Source organism: Rhodnius prolixus, unplaced genomic scaffold (assembly GCF_049639745.1).
Source record: "Rhodnius prolixus isolate KJV_2025 unplaced genomic scaffold, Rpr scaffold_5, whole genome shotgun sequence".
NCBI classification, from domain to species: domain Eukaryota; kingdom Metazoa; phylum Arthropoda; class Insecta; order Hemiptera; family Reduviidae; genus Rhodnius; species Rhodnius prolixus.
The window spans coordinates 9,637,137-9,653,967 of record NW_027411624.1 but is presented as its reverse complement, the minus strand read 5'-3'; the positions used below and the strand labels follow the sequence as shown (position 1 = coordinate 9,653,967).

At 31.8% G+C, this 16,831-nt stretch overlaps 3 protein-coding genes across 3 annotated transcripts; 1 reads left to right on the top strand and 2 right to left on the bottom strand.

The window, feature by feature from the left end:
• Positions 1-4,207: 4,207 nt before the first annotated feature.
• On the bottom strand, positions 4,208-8,405 carry Spf30 (survival of motor neuron-related-splicing factor 30). Its single transcript, XM_074135919.1, has 6 exons — positions 8,138-8,405; positions 7,900-8,026; positions 7,354-7,471; positions 7,139-7,273; positions 4,630-4,756; positions 4,208-4,468 (listed from the first exon to the last, which is right to left on the bottom strand). The coding sequence occupies exons 1-6, from the start codon at positions 8,186-8,188 to the stop codon at positions 4,325-4,327; spliced, it is 702 nt and encodes a 233-aa protein (XP_073992020.1). The 5' UTR covers positions 8,189-8,405; the 3' UTR covers positions 4,208-4,324.
• A 1,423-nt stretch (positions 8,406-9,828) lies between these two features.
• LOC141458218 (protein Asterix) lies at positions 9,829-11,745 on the bottom strand. The gene is made up of 4 exons (XM_074135952.1): positions 11,554-11,745; positions 11,142-11,250; positions 10,945-11,042; positions 9,829-10,227 (listed from the first exon to the last, which is right to left on the bottom strand). Exons 1-4 carry the CDS (start codon positions 11,604-11,606, stop codon positions 10,152-10,154), a joined length of 336 nt encoding a protein of 111 aa, XP_073992053.1. The 5' UTR covers positions 11,607-11,745; the 3' UTR covers positions 9,829-10,151.
• A 14-nt stretch (positions 11,746-11,759) lies between these two features.
• LOC141458198 (U5 small nuclear ribonucleoprotein 40 kDa protein) lies at positions 11,760-14,703 on the top strand. Its single transcript, XM_074135897.1, has 8 exons — positions 11,760-11,815; positions 11,890-11,962; positions 12,053-12,182; positions 12,267-12,440; positions 12,512-12,720; positions 13,748-13,951; positions 14,041-14,206; positions 14,588-14,703. Exons 2-8 carry the CDS (start codon positions 11,894-11,896, stop codon positions 14,641-14,643), a joined length of 1,008 nt encoding a protein of 335 aa, XP_073991998.1. The 5' UTR covers positions 11,760-11,815; positions 11,890-11,893; the 3' UTR covers positions 14,644-14,703.
• Positions 14,704-16,831: the final 2,128 nt, after the last annotated feature.

Below are 16,831 nucleotides of genomic sequence, written 5' to 3'. Positions count from 1 at the left end.
GTCATTCCTCTTATTTTGTAATCTTTTTAACTGTAAACTTCTTATTTACCCACTTTGAGCTACAAGCTGCTTTGTAAAAAAAAAAAAAAATTAAAATTTTTTTAGTCAATATTATCGTGTAACTTCTTTTTTAAATAATATTAGTTCAATAGAATTAAATTTCAATTTTTTGTGTAAAAATAAGAAATGATTATAAGCAGAAGGCATTAAAAAATAATTTTCTTTAAAATACTGTTTTTAAAGACTTTCCACAAATAAATGCCGCAGACATTAAATCTCAAACTTTACATTTTTAAAGTTATATTCTCTCTCTCGCTCTCTTTTAAAAAAAGCAATATGTTTCTGTTAAAAATTATCGTAAATATTATCAGCAATAAAAATTTATCAAAGAAAAATTATTTTCTTTACATTTATTTGACCCTAATAGAATTCATCAATTTTTTTTAGTTTTTATTTGATGATCTTGCATTAATGCTTACATTTAAGAGGAACAACTGTATGTCCTTGATCTGACGAAGTGTAGATTCAATATTAAAATAATATTTTATGATTTATAGATCGGATTTGCTTTAAGATTTTATGGTAAAAGATACGATTAAAAGTGTTTTTAAAATTCAACGATAATGGTGTTCCTCCATTTATTTTTGACCTCCTATTACATTTTCAAATTTGCACAGACAGTGCGGAGGAAGTAGACGCCACAGTCAAACTAGTTAAAAATAGTTGAAATACAAGTTTAAACATTAAAAATAGAATTAGCATATTTAGATTCTCTCTTCACAGGAACTCTAAAGTACCTCACTGATCTGTTTTTTTTTTGACACTAAAGATTAGATTAGATTAAATTTGGGTGGCCCAAGGCCTGCGCCACCGCGACCCCTATGGATCTATTGTGGCTCCCCGACTTTAGAGCTCACCCTCCAGACCCGTCCGTTTAATCAGACTCTTAATTCTGGAGAGTGGCTCCTGGGTTAAGCTCTCAGGCCTTGGTTTTTCCTCCCCGAGAAGTAACATCCTTAGCCATACGAGCCCCTCACACTGACACAACACGTGTAGTGCCGTTTCTTCCTCTTCCTGACAGAACCTACAAAGGCTATCGTCTGCCAGGCCCATGCGATGCATGTGCTTTCTGAGCCTGCAGTGGCCCGTTAATAGGCCTACAATTATCCTTATAGCCCCACGGCCTTGACGGATTAATTCTGCGGTCAGCCTCGGCGAGTAGCCTCTGATGAACTCCTTCGCCTGTCGCAGCCCAGTGGTAGCAAGCCACCACTCCTGAGCCTTACTCTGCACCCATGCATTGATGGCCGCAGACTTAACACATTTCGAAACCCCAAAGCAGGGCTCCGGGCCAACGAAGTGTCCCGCAGAGCCTTCCCGGGCCAATAAATCTGCCACTTCGTTCCCCTTGTGTCCTGAATGTCCAGGTACCCAAACTAGAAAGACCATATTCTGGTCACTAATTTCCTTCAGGGCACCCAGACAGTCCCAAACCAGCCTTGAATTGACCTGGTAGGAACTAATTGCCCGTAGAGCAGCCTGACTATCCGAGAAAATTACGACCTTAGAGTTAATAATTCTTCGCCCTTTAATCTCGGTAGCACAGAACCTGATTGCAGCTAGCTCAGCCTGAAAAACTGTAGCTAGTTTTCCTAGGCTAACCGAAAAGCTACATTTCGGTTTCGCCCCGTACACTCCCGCTCCTACTCCCTCCTCCAACTTGGAGCCATCTGTGTACCACATTGAATCTCCCACAACTGGGGGTCCACTTTTCCAAGCCTCCCGGTCCCCAATACAGACTTTGAAAGGCTTGTAGAAGTTATATTTGGGAGTCATAAAGTCCGAGGGCAGGCCCAGAATTGGGTCGGCCTCCAGCTCCTCATATAACTCTTGATACGCTCCTCCATGCCTAACGGTAATGGGGGCTTGTCCTGTCATAAGCCTAATGACAACGGCCTTTGCAACGCCTTGAATATATATGTGCAATGGGGGCAAATTTAATAAAACCTCCAAGGCCGCAGTAGGGGAAGTCCTCATGGCCCCAGTGACACACAGGCAAACCAGCCTTTGAATACCACTGAGTGTTCGGATTCCCCCCACCTGCAAGGTTTTCGCCCACCACGCCACCGCCCCATGTGACACCATGGGTCTAACCACACTTTTATAGATCCAGAGCGTCATCCTAGGGCTTAATCCCCAACTTTTCCCACACAGCCTTTTGCAGCATCCTAAGGAAACCTTAGCCTTGTGGGAAATCATATTTATGTGTGAATTCCATGTAAGCCTTTTATCGAAGATAACCCCAAGATATTTGGCCTCCATGGACAGGGGGATAGTAACTCCCCCCAGAGTTGGTTGCTCCAATCCACCCAGATTCCTCCTCCTCGTGAAGGGAACAACCCTAAAACTGAAAGGATGTTAGCCAATAAACAACAAACAATTTCATTTGTACTAGTAGATAATATTAATATATTAAAGTAACTCTATCCAGAAACTTTCTGATTTGCCTCAACTTAATATGAAGGAAAGATACGACGGAAATTGTAACGATACCAATCCACAGATCTCATGTTTTAAGATAAGGCTGACAAATTGCCTTGTTTCTTGTTGAAATTAACAATTATTTCAGAGTTCACATTACTAGAAGGAATGAAAGATTAATTTTTCAAGGACCCATTTTCTAGGTTTTCTAGGAACTGATTTCAATTTTGTCAGAATAAAAAATAATCAGCATCAATAAAAATTCTTTTTATAACAGAACAAAAATGTTCCGCATTATTGCTTAAAACATGTGAAAATAACCTGCTTATTTTTTCAACTTTGTAAATAATAACGTTCAAATAATTTAAATTTATATTTTTGGAACTCATGTTCTCTACATTTAGTCCTTAACTTCCTTCACTTAAGTAATCTACTCCTTCCACTTTACTTAAGACAAATGTTCTAACTTTGATTTTCAACTACTGAGAGCTACTTTTTTTCAGAAGGAAAATGATGTACGTGCTGTAAAACGATTGGAAAGTAAAATTTAAGGATTGAAACTTATACAGTTTATTTACATAAGTCACATAGTTAATGATTATAGTTAGGTAGAGAAAGTCAAGTTTGCTTGTATGTATGTATATTTTAAAAGGGTCAATCTTAGTGTAGACACTAATGAAAAAGTGGGGTATTGAAACTCCGCTAGGCAGGAAATTGTCAAAAAATTATTACTCACAGCAAACCATCTAATAAAAAGAATTGTTGCTAAGGTAGATACATTCTTCCTAGAAATTGCGCGTAGTTAAAGTTGAATCCAATGTAGAGTACTTTAGAGTTTGAGATCTTAGACTCAGATCCGTCGACCTGGAAGTGTATTTCAATAGGAAAACAAACAATCGAAAACTGTCGCCCAGATTAACGAGTTGAAGCTGTCTTCTGAGGTATTTCACGATAAACAACAACACACGTGCATGTAACTGAATATGTACGTAAACAGCTTCTAAACTAATTTTATAAATTTGTTTTTCAATTTGGTTTTTTGTTTTTGGACAATATTCATAGATGTGAACGAGCTTTTGTTTTTGTTTTATTGAATAGTTAACTAATGATTATTTGTTATAAACTATTTATTTAATTGAAGTCATCTTCCCTTTTAAAATTGAATTTACTACTTACTTAATTTTAGTAAACTAAGAGATTTCAAGCCTTTAACATAATTCTTCCAGATAAATTATTTTTGGAACGCTGTTTACGAAACTGAAAGTAAACAAAAAATTTCTTCGTAGAGAGTGACAGTGCTACGCTCGCTTTGGGATCAATGTCCAGCGCAATAACTGGTTAGAAAACTTGGATGTGAGATCCATATCGTCTAAACTTAGGAGTTCTTGAATACGATACTGGATTTTTATAGAAAATCCAGGACGAGGCTTATGGGCTCATCTCTGGCTGCCTGGCTAATTTTCTCTCCAATCCTCGATTCTAAATCTAAACTGCTGTATATCTACTGTCAATGAATATACACTTCAATTATAAAAATTCAGAAGTCTTAATTTTTATTCTCATTATTTCATTTATCTTTCTTTTTTAAGACACACTGAAAATTCAATTTAGATATTAAATTTAAATATATTTCATGTACAGTTCCTTTAAAAACAAAAGTTCAAATAAAAATTTTAGTGACTAAAACCTTTAATCAATTGGGCAGCCCTTTTAATTATTTATTGAATGCTCAAATGTCCATCTTAATATTTATGAGGTTATGAAGATTAATAAATGAAAAATTTAAAATTTTCAAAAAGAAAATAATAATTACTAAGAGGAAAATAAAATTAACTTAAAGTATTTAAACTCCTTTTCGCCATTTTTCCGCTGGTACAAATTCAGTCATTCCTTTACCACTGACTCCGCAAGTGCCGATTCCAACACGTCCATTAACATTATCTGGTGAAGCGAATATACTTTTCTTTATCACACCTTTTTTAGTAGTCTGAAAAAAATAATCTGGTGTTGAAACTCGAAGATGCTTTTTTAAAAAAAAATAAAATAAAAGATTGATCTACATGATCACGGCCAGCACAATGTGCGTATGGATTGCTGTAGGTGATAGATTTATCTGGCTCATTTAAATAATAATTAGCGTTTACTTACCTTTGAACTAAAAGCCAACCATTTATTTTTTTCTGATTCTCTTTCTTCTTCCAACTGTTTATATCTCTGTAATTTTTTCATTTTTTTCTTCTTTTGATATTCTCTTACTTTTGATAGAGGATGTTTTCTACAAATAATAAATTTAGTATCTCATTATTACAATATTTTTTTTTACATCTAAGAATGAAATGAAAGTTGCTGTTTAGTGACACCAACTTGTGAATCGATATTGTTTTTTATTTGTAAATTTTTAAGTGGGAATAAATTTTGAACATTACAAGTAGGTAAGTTTTGCCCTAATCGAAAACTTGATAAAATAATTTATTTTGAACGAATGTCTAAACAAGCAGATGAGAAAGAATGTTTAGCAAATTCAATATAATGTATCTAAACAATTATCATGACCAGCTGAACTTTTTTTTTTTTTAGAAACTTAAAACAGTGGGATTGAAGTAAATAAATAAGTACCAAGTGTTAAAATTGAGTGCAGAAGTTAAAATCACTGAATATAGCTCACTAAGTAAACAAAATGCCCAGACAGTGGAAAAAATTGACTTCTATTTAGAAAAAATTCTAAATTCAAATATGTTACAGAAGAATGAAGTAGATAGGAGAAGTAAGAGGGGTAGGCTTGTTGAATACCTATTCAAATCAATCTCCCGTAATAATGAATCAAATATATAAATGTATGATCATTGGATAGACCTCTTAAGCTTTATTTTTTTTAACCCTTATACAACTGTCCTACCGGAAAATATTAATATTTTAGAAACGTACTTCCTTAGACGGAAACAGCTCTTGAATTTAACTAAATCAAAGATCTTGGTCTTTCGAATGGGAGGCAGAATGGCAGACTGGGAAAGATGGTTCTATAATGGTCAAAGAACAGTAAGTGTTAACACATAAATATCTAGCAATATACCTAACCTTTCACTTAACTTTAAATCTTCACTTGAATGAAAAAAAAATCTCCGTTGCTAAGATTGGTATCAACAAACGGTGTCCCATTAAATGCAAAATTCCAATTTTTCAACTTCATATCAAAAGCTGTAGTGTGTTTATGGATCACAAATATGGGGCTATCAAATCTTTGATTACCTGGAAAAATCTCAAAGGTTTTTTTTTGCCTCCCTCTACACTAAACTATCTGCTCCATATAGAAATTTCTGCAGGTCCTCCTGTGTTATCTACATTAAAACTTCACTTCAGTTGCATCACAAAGATCTTATCTCTGCGAGACTTTCGCTACCCTCGTATAGTCGCGCTTGAAATCACTAACCTGCGTTCTTTAATCACTGGAATTAATTTGCTGCAAGGTACTCGGTTGAAGTTGGTTTCTCGTTAAATAATATGGCAACCTGGCCTAATCAGTGTTCGGATATATCAATATATCAATACAAATGAAAGCTTTTTTTTCTAAAAGAGTCTCTGAAACGAACAAGAGATACTGAACGGTTTTTATTATTCAGTACGCTGATGAAAATTAGGTCCCAATTAGGCAAATTTTCAGTAAAAGTGTTTTATTTTGCTAAAAAAAAGCGTTGTGTTATAGAAGCAAACAAATTACCACAATTAAAATATTAAATCAAGAATAATTATTATTTGTTTATTATTTTTCCTATTTTCCACGGAACATAATTCATAATATTTTTTAAACTTTTTATAATCAATCATTTACAAACGCCACCAGTTAATTTAAAAGGTCGAGTATTATGTATTTTATTAATATTATTTTAATTGATTTTCAACTAATTGTAAAACATGCAACAACTCCAGCGGACGGCTTATGCTGTATCTTTATTGTAGGAAAATGTATTTTGTTATTATTTCTACTAAATTTTACTGCCCTAGGGGACCGTTTTAATCACGTTAAAAAAAAAAACTTACGGCTATCGATAAACATTAGCATTTTCGGGTTTAATTAAACTATAGCACCACTTATCAAGAGATTAGAAATTTTACCTTTCTACAGGAGATGAGGCGATTCCTTATCTATCTTAAGATGTCGATTATTTATTCGACTTCACTGTTTTTATTCAAATTTCTCTTGCCTCACAAAGTTGATAGCTCAAGATTTAAGTAAAATATTGTTGATTTGTGTTTTAAACAGTTATTTGGTTAATAGATTCATTAGAAAGATTATTTGTCTTACTTGTTAAGTCAGCCACCACTATGTCATTTACAAACGCTTATTTTACTTGCATTATGCTTCGTAGATAAGTTTATCAACTTAGTATCTTTCATTTATCTATGGATTCCTTGTTCTTATGTGGCAAACAAATGAAACGTATTTTTTAGTCAAATTAAATAATATGTACCGTAGTAAGAGTACACTGTACTTAGGAAATTAATCAATAACAATTGAAAATGTTAACCCTTCATATAGAGACCCTTTATTTTTTAAATTTTTACCCTTCGTATCAATACTCTTTGATGAAATATCGTTAAAAGCAAAACACACATAATAAATGAAACATTAATGAATTTTAACATAAACGTAAGTGCATACTTGGGTTTAGGTACTCCATCCGCCCTTGGAACTTCCTTAATAAATTCTAGTGTAGTAACTTCAGCACTTTTATTGTGCGAGAATACAACGGAAACTTCTTCTCCTTCAATAGATTCTATCCTCGCTTGATAGTATCTGAAACAATAGTTCTATATTTTCCGTGTATTTAAAAATAAATAAATAAATATCAAATAGTAAACTACCTAGAAACTTACTGTCCATCCTGAACTAAAAGTGCTAAACACATATCACCAGGCTTCCAGTCTTTTTTTGTTGACACGGTTGGCTCCGGTTTTGTAAGTTCTGTTATATCTTTATCGTCAATTTCGCCATCTAAAAGTGTACTATAAATTAGGGAGATGATCTAGCAATTGAAATCTAAATGTTGATTTTAATTTAGATACAATATATAATTTAGAAAATGTTTAGTGACGAGCAATTGCCCTTGAGAGCTTTCTTTTTTGAGGGGGAGTTACCCACGGCACTGCAGCCAAACTAAGTTTTTTTAAATAAATATATTAAGTAGTTATACAAAAGTATTTATTTTGTAAACGAAGCGTCAACATTTGAGGTCATTTGTGCTCTGAGATTTTTCCGGCCTCCATACAATGTTTTCAATGTAGTTATGAAATTATAAGAAGCTCCTAAGTACACAAAATTTAAGGAAGCCAGCAGCTGGATTCGATATGAGCGTGGAAATCCAGCACGCTAATCCGTGAGCAAATTCTTTCCCTCCTTTAAAACATTATTTCACAACTTACCTACAGCCTTTTCATCAAGCAACTGTGCTTTGATTAAATCACAAGTTAGTTGAATAACTTCTTCTAAATCTTTCTTCAGTTTTAACAGTTCATCATTATCAGGAGCTGTGGTTAACGCAGCTTCTACCTAGCATCACAATACATTTGGATATGTCACTAATTCAAAAGAATGGAATACATCAAAATATAAAACTAGCTTTCAAAAATGCTTCACAAAAACGTTACATGGTATTTTTACCTGCTGAAGCTGGAGTTTATAATTTTGAAGATTATTTTCTAAATCTTCCATTGCTTTGACAATTAAGATTGCTTAAATTTATCTTTTGCCAAAATTTACTTAAATAAATTCATAGTGCTAATGGAATTGAGTTCATTTTTTAAAATTACAAACATATTTAGAAAGTGAAAAATAAGTTAACACAATACAAACAAATACATTGGTTTTCCTAATAGGTTATATCTTAAAAACTAGGAACCATCGGAAGGTTATAAGCTAACGAAGTAACCTGCCTACAAACATCCAATCAAAGCTATCACAAGACAATAAAATTCTATTCAATTAAAAAAAAAAAAAACCAACAGAAATTAAAAAAATTAACTAATGTTTATTGAAAGTTAAAAAAAATATGAATAAAATTCTCTAGCAACCCCCCTCGTTAAATTCTGCAAAATACTTCCTGATTCACATTAAAATTCAAATGAAATCCTCTCTTGCAGCAAGTATCTTTCCACATTAATGACAGGATTTTATTTTCAATTTAAGATAATAAAATCCGAAAGGCATTAAGACTTTGCATAATTAAATTTTGAACATCTCTCTCACACACAAAGTAATAGAATGAATTGAGATTGTGAGAAGTTATTCCACTTTGCACTTCAACTCCACTGCATTGAAGTAAGGGTATTCGGTAGTAATTAGCAGAAAGCTTAAATTTTCGTGAAAAGAAATGATAAAGAAACCCAAGTTATCTTATGATCAAAACGATTTTTTTTTAATATTGCCTTTTCTAGATATTGAGTACGAATAAGTAGTTTTACACAGGCCGGTATATGTTCAACGAGAACACATAAAACAAACTTAAAAACAGAAAGTTAACAATCAAAATCTTTACGACGGAAGTAATCATACACTAAAGAAAATTCACTTTTTTTTTTAATTTTCTCAAAAATAGCTCATGATTTTCTTTGAAATTAGTTCAAGAATTCATTCCTCTGTATAACAACTTTTATCGAAACATTTTCAAATAAAATTCGATTAAACGCTTAGAGATGATTAGGCTTCCCTATGAAGAGCCATTCTAGCGTAATGTACGATTCTGTCATTTACGAACTGTTAAGAAGAGTTGAAAATTGCCAAAACTCCGAGTTTAAAGAAGAATTCTCCAACTAAAATTTATATTTACTTAATGAATGTTTTACTTTTTGAGATTTTCGATAAAATTGCTGCCACGATTTTTTGTAAGCTTCGTAAATAAATATAAAGTTGAACTAACTTGTACTTTAATAATTTTTCAACGAAATTTGGAGTCGTTCTGGGGGTTAGCTTACCTTTAAATGACTTTACAGGATAATCCGACTTTATAGCAAAAATTAAAATTCTTAAAAAATTCAAAGAGAATTAAGAAAATTAGAGAATTGCCTCAGAAAACTATCTTTGATAAGAAAAAGTTGTGATCGTCACAAAATTAAGCAAGAATGCAGAAAACTATATTTTTTGCCTGGGTTGATCAAGTGATTTCTAAGATTTCATAGAAAAATGAATAATGGAGTCAATAGATTATAAATCCTGAAGATTAAAATCTCCTACTGGTAGATCACTTTAATTGGTGATAAAGTGGAAGTTGTAAAATTTAATTTTGAGCTACCAAACATTTTAAATGATGACTATGTACGATTTCTTCTATTTGGGAAAAAAATAATAACAAAAAATTGACAAGGATTTCTTTTTTAAAGTATGAAACAATTACATTTATTATACAACATTTATTTAACTAATGATTGCCCTCATTCCACAGAAAAAATTATGCCAATAATCTGTATGAAAAACTTATTTGGTACAAAATATCTTTTGGAAGAATTCGGTCTGCACAATTATCAAGATGAACCTTTAGATTTTCTTAATTAACCCAAGTAAATTTGAATAAGAAAGAACAGAATTTTACAAGAATGTTTAAGAGATACGTATATATTTACAATAAATGTAATTATGATATTGAACATATTAGTTTGTACGGATCTATACAGTATTTTCTTCAATAAGAAGCCCAAGGTGGTGTCATTGGCTGAGGGTTTTGTAAATATGACATGACTACTGCAGAAATAGACAACCTGAAATTGAAAAAAAAAAAAAAAAAAAAAATTATATATTTTCACGATTATTTTTGAGCGTTCCTTCAAATGTGAAAACGCGCATTAACACAAAGCATTTTTAACAAAAATAAAATTCCGTTTTGGTCTCCTTTACACAACTTAATATGGAACATGCTAGGCATAATTTCTTGACAGGTTCAAGGGCAGACTTTAACAATATACGTCAAAATATTTGCAGGGAATATGAAAAGGGAAAATATTAACAGGAAAGGGATTAATCTAGTAGTTAGCGTGCAGAATTCACTATGATGCTAAGACAGAATCTAACTGCTGACCCTTAAATGTTTATCTTCCTAGGAGCTTCTGTTGGATGATGGCAGAGTTTTTAACAGGAAGAAATTGTCCAAAGCGCCAACAGTAGTGTCAAAGGCTGCGGGCGGCTATGACCATTAACGCAAAAAAATTCAGACCCAAGGAGATTTGAGCAAAACTGAAGAAATCCTAAAGGTGGTAGCTGCTGAATTTTTGTTTCTACCAATTAGCCGCACTTTGTCAACTACTTGACTAGACTGCATTTACTCCACTTGATGCAACTAATTGCCGAGACTAACTAACGGTTCACTCTGTGTGTAAAATCTCTTGTTGTAGAGAAGAGAATAACGTAGTTGGACAAAATTTGGGGAGCAACTTAATAAAATACTGCCTAATTTCTTACTACTAAATTCAGTGACTTACATAAAATTGCTGATGATCTGTTTGGTTTCATCGTTTACCCTTGAGTTAGCAAAACTTATGCATGAACAGTATAAAGCAACCCATGCACACCATTTTAACTGTAATCAAAATTGTAAAGATAACTATTCTAAATTTTAAGTTACATAATAAAAATAGTTGAAATATTGTTTTCCGAAATAAATAATAAATAATCATACCCTCATCATAAGGCCACACATGCTAAAAATCATTCCAAGAATATTCATATAATCGGGAGTAAGATCTTCGGATGCTGCTGCATTTGAATTGGATACAGGAAGTTTATATCTAAATGAAAAATTAAACCGTTTAAGAAAATAGTTCGCCGGCCTTTAAGTACGGAACTAAATTATGCGCAAAAGAAGAAAGATCCAATAAAACAATTCAGTAAATAGAAGAAACTACACTCGATTATTATTGCAGAAAATGTTAAGTAAGGAGCTGGTAAAAAATTTCGTTATTCATAGCGCACTACTTCACAAAATATAGAGTCAGAGACTAACTAAGTAGGAATTCTTCAAACTAAGATCTTTTATATTTTGAATCTGTATCTCAGAGTAAGCTCTGAATCCAAATTTTCTAAAGAAATACCTGTGCTCTCTATCAGGTCTTCGTGGGTCATTTGCGTGATTTGATGAATGCATCCTGCTAATTGCAAATAGTTTGAAGAAATAAAATTACTATTTGTTTTACCAAATTTTCAGGCCGTGTTACCTCCCTGAAATGCGATCGTCCTCGTCAATTCCATATCGTTTGTTACAGTTAACATCACTACTCCAATCTGTTGGTAAATTTTAGAGAAATACCTAACCTTTACTTCTTCATTAACCTTCCTGATTGTTTGCAGATTCAGGTTTAGTTGTTTACTAATTAAACAAACTTCGGTAGAGGAATAATTTTATTTTTTTTAAATTTGTGATATTTTAGAAACATGAAGAGGAAAGGAGGTGAACTAGTTACGTTCGGCGGTGATCGAGCTGTAAAACGATTGCATGAAGAGGTTTTTTTTTGTTTTTTCAAATAACTACACCAAGCTTGTAAAAACGCATTTAAATTCATGCTATTTAACTTTCCTTGTTTGGTTTTTTAGGGCATTACAAGAACATCAAATCTAATGACACCAATTGTTGCCTTAGAAGGACATCAGGGAGATATATTTTCAGTGGCTTTTCATCCCGAGGGAAAATATTTAGCTTCTACCGGCTTTGATCGTCAGATATGTAATAAGATTTTTTTTAGTCTTTTTGGTTTTCTTAAACTCTCCTTTTTGTTGAAAAATTTTTAATATTACTATCTAAACACAGATATATGGAACGTTTATGGTGAGTGTGAAAACATTTCCACCTTGACAGGACACTCTGGAGCAATAATGGACTTACACTTTTCAACTGATGGAAATACAATTTTTACTTGCAGTACAGATAACACAGTTGCCATGTGGGACTTAATAGCCGGCCAAAGAATAAAAAAACTAAAAGGTTTCGTATATTTTAGAATTATTTATCGGGAATGTGTAATCAAATTCTCTATTCTTTTATTACTTTTATAGGTCATACTGGATTTGTAAACTCTTGCTATCCAACAAGGAGGGGAACGCAGTTAATTGTCAGTGGATCTGATGATTGCTCAATAAAAGTTTGGGATCCTAGAAAAAAAGGAAAAGCTACGACATTGGTAAATCCTTACCAGGTACTTACTGTATCATTTAACGATACCGCTGAGCAAGTCTTTTCATCTGGAATCGATAATGATATTAAGGTATTTAGAAGTAAATGTCCTTATTTTATCTTCTATTTTTTTACTTCCCATTATTCAATATGTGCTTAGATCAGTAATGTCAATATCAATAATATCAAATTAAAATTAATTTGATTTAAATATTGAAAATTAATTAGTTACATGACGAGGAACAAATTTAGGACCGACTATTCAACACAACCCAATAGAGTAGAATGAATTACCCGAACTGCTGAACCATTAGACTCTTACAAGCCCGCTATGTCCTCTGATGATTTCTTCTAGTGATTTTACGCCAATAGACCTCCCTGCGGATGCAGGATAGACTACTGATTTCACTGTTGTAGAAGAATTTTGCTCATATTTAGGTTGGCTAAGTTTACTAATTCAGCTTGCTCTGGCCCCGCGTTAACTGACTAACAGAAGCGAAATGCATACAAACTATGTTACTTATTTGAACATTGAGCTAAGCAGATTATTTCAGATAGTGACTATACAATTTTCTATCAAGTTAAAAATTAGATTAAATCAAGTTGAGAACTAGTACTTCATTCGGTACGTACGACTCATTTAATACCTTGCCGGATATGACTTCCTAGATGTTGATTTGAGTGTTCGATATTACACATTTCATTTTAAATTACAATTTGGCGGAACATCTTAGTTTTTGACTTTAATGAAAAAATGAAAGTTAAAAGAGAGAGAGAAAAAAACGATGGTTCTAAACTTTGCCATAGCGGAAGCCACAGGACACATAAATAGTTTTTTTTTTATAAGTAGACTTTTCTTGCTCGGTAGCAATTTGTATGTTGTTGCTATAATAAATATCAGTTTGCTGGGTAGTAAGCGGAATAATATAAATAACCCGGTAATCGAAAATAAAATATTTTTAATTATTGTTAGTCATGATTTGGTGAATCCCAACATAAGATCACATTCACAGATCATTTGTTGGTTGCATTTTTTTTTTTGAAAGATTTAAATATTGTTAATTTCATTTTAAAGCTTAAATATTATGTAGTTTTTTTTTAAAAAAAAATTATTTTAGATTTGGGATCTTAGAAATAATGCAATTGTAAATAAGTTGAGAGGTCATACGGATTCTGTCACCGGAATGGCACTATCATCTGATGGTTCATATCTTCTTACTAATTCAATGGATAATAATCTAAGGATTTGGGATGTACGTCCTTTTGCTCCTCAGGAACGTTGTGTGAAGATTCTGTCAGGACATCAACACAATTTTGAAAAAGTAAATCTCAATTCTATTTATTGTAGAGGAAATTAAAATAATAAGGAATAGAATATATGAGGATTATTTGATGTTTCATCAATTTTTAGAATTTACTTCGCTGCAGCTGGTCTCCAGATGGATCCAAAGTTTCTGCTGGATCTGGAGATAGATTTGTTTATGTATGGGATACAACGACTAGGAGAATAATGTACAAGTTGCCTGGCCACAATGGCAGTGTCAACGATGTTCAATTTCATCCCAGTGAACCTATTAGTAAGTTGAAAATGTGGTTAGGTCTGCAGTGCTGTATAATATCTGACTTTATCCGCTTAGCATGAATATTTCTTGTTTCGACCAGTTTAGAACTTTTATCCATCATCAGTAGTAGATTAATGAATTTAGTGTAGAGATTTTGACTTCACTTACGTCACCGTCTCGCGAAAATGTAAGAAAAAACCTCTACAGTAAACTGATTAATCTACATCATCTCTGATGTTGGATGAAAGACTGAAAATGGTCAGTGATGCAAGAAATATGCGTGCTTGGACAGATAAAAAAAAGAAATAAATAAGTTATTTGAAAATACTTAATTTAGTGTTTATCTGAAAACTTATAAAAGAACATCTTGATGACCAATGTGTTTTTTTCTTTCAGTTGCCTCAGGATCAAGCGACAAAACTGTTTATCTTGGTGAATTGGAAGAATATTAATTAAGAAAATTTTGTAAATATAAATAATTTTTATAAATAAAATGTGTGTATATAAATAATTATTAATGGTTTTTCTTCAGCTTTTAGATTTATGACATAATATTCCCCGAAAAATAATCTTTTTAAAAACTAAATTTCAAGAAAAGTTCAAATTAGATTGTCTACTTTTTTCTCAAAGTTCCTCTTTTTAATGGTTTGTATTTTGATAAAATCATTAATATTATAGAAAGAATAAGAGAAACAAAATATTTTCCTATTAACCACATAATTTTGCCAAAAGGAAGATTGAAAACCATTAGATCAATGGTCTATTTAAGGGATTTTAAAAATAGGTTATTAAAACTGTTTGGGAAAATCACAGTGAACAATTTTTTCAGTAATGGGTTTTTCCGCTTGTAATATTTTAACCAAAATTATTGTTGCGACCCTGGTGAGACCAAAGGCTATCGAATTTGAATTTTCAATGATTTCCTTTCAGCTATCAGAGCATAGATTAAAGAAGCCACAGTATTTTCATATATCGTAAATTCTCACTTTAGAGCGTGGATGTTGTTAGCCAAATATAGGCCTACTTGGCAACTCAGCTTAATCTTTTTCAACAACGAAATGAACTTCCAGAATTGAGACAAGATATAGCTTCAGTTCGTGGTCAATTTTAATTCTAATCAACTAAATTAAACTTGCAGATTTACGTTTTATAAAAGTCCAATGTGTAAAGAAAATTGTCCGAATATTTTTGAAAAATTCGAACCGATTTCCTTTAGAATCATGGGTAAGCACTTGAACAAGCTGCATTAATATTTACACGAAATTGTATCACTCATTTTAAATTACCGTATAATACAAAATAAAGTTCAAATCTATCAATATTGCACTTTATTTATATATTTACAATCCATACGTTAAAAAAAAAAAAAAAAAAAAAAAAAAAAAAAAAAAAAAAAAAAAAAAAAAATTGTATGCATTATATTTTAATAAATACATCATCTAAATATTCGTAATGATATGAATTAAGTATCTGTTTGCACATAAATGATAAGGAATAAATACATGTAATTGAATCCGCAGTGCTAAATAAAATTAAGAAAAATAGATTATTGGCAAAAAAAAAAGTGGGATTTATGAATATGATTGATTATAAATATATAAGATGGAAATAATTGATTTCTTGTATTTATAATTGAATATCAATTAAAGAAAAATTACTTTGAGATTTTCAATATTATAAAAAAAAGAACACATCTTTATAAATATGTACACGATTTCATTTGTTCACTAAACAATATATATATAAATTTGAATTCTCATACTATGCAAAATTTTTAATTTTTTCTCAATGTCTTAACTCAAATCGGACAATTAACTTACTTTTTATTTGAAATTCATAAACTAAAAAACAAACAAACGAACAAATAAATACAAGGAAGATAATTCAGACTATTTCCATTTTGAGAGCAGAATGTGATTTCTTTAAAATTACAATCTAGTCAACTTTAAATTATAAATTAATCACAGTGTCGTGTTTGTATATATATATATATACACAAATCGTAAATATATAAGTTCAAAAAAGAAAAAAAGAATAGAGGCAAGAAAAGAAAATCGTATAAATATTTTAGTAATAAACTTATTGAGACTTCCACGCATTAATTGCTACTTCATTTGGCCTTAACAATAGAAAGAGCTCATTGAGGTGTGCCCGAAAAGGCATCAGAACCATGAGAAAATTTCATTGTTACTCATAATATCAAGAATAACTAAAAATTAGGGATATCTAACTTTTCTGCTGTAATGAGCAAACAAAAATTGGGGTTGGTTACTCACAAGTCTTTCTCTATTTACCATCACAAAACATAATTTTTTTCAAAATGTTTAGATCCTCTTAAATTTGGTAGCAGACGGTCCTTTCAAGGTTTAAAGAACAGGTCCATGTTGTTCTAGACTTGAACAAGCCACATCTCTCTTATACTTCTCAACTAGTGAAAGATTCATTAAAAATTTTAAACCTTTCTAAAAATAAATTTTTTCTAATGAAATATTTCTAATATATATAAGACAAGCATTAAGATGGATGATCGCGCTCACGAACTCATGCTTTGAATCGCAATACTGAACAGTATCAGTGATTTCATCCGTCAAAGCAGCTTTTTTATGCTACTCTGTCCAGTAAAAAATTGTCATTAATCTT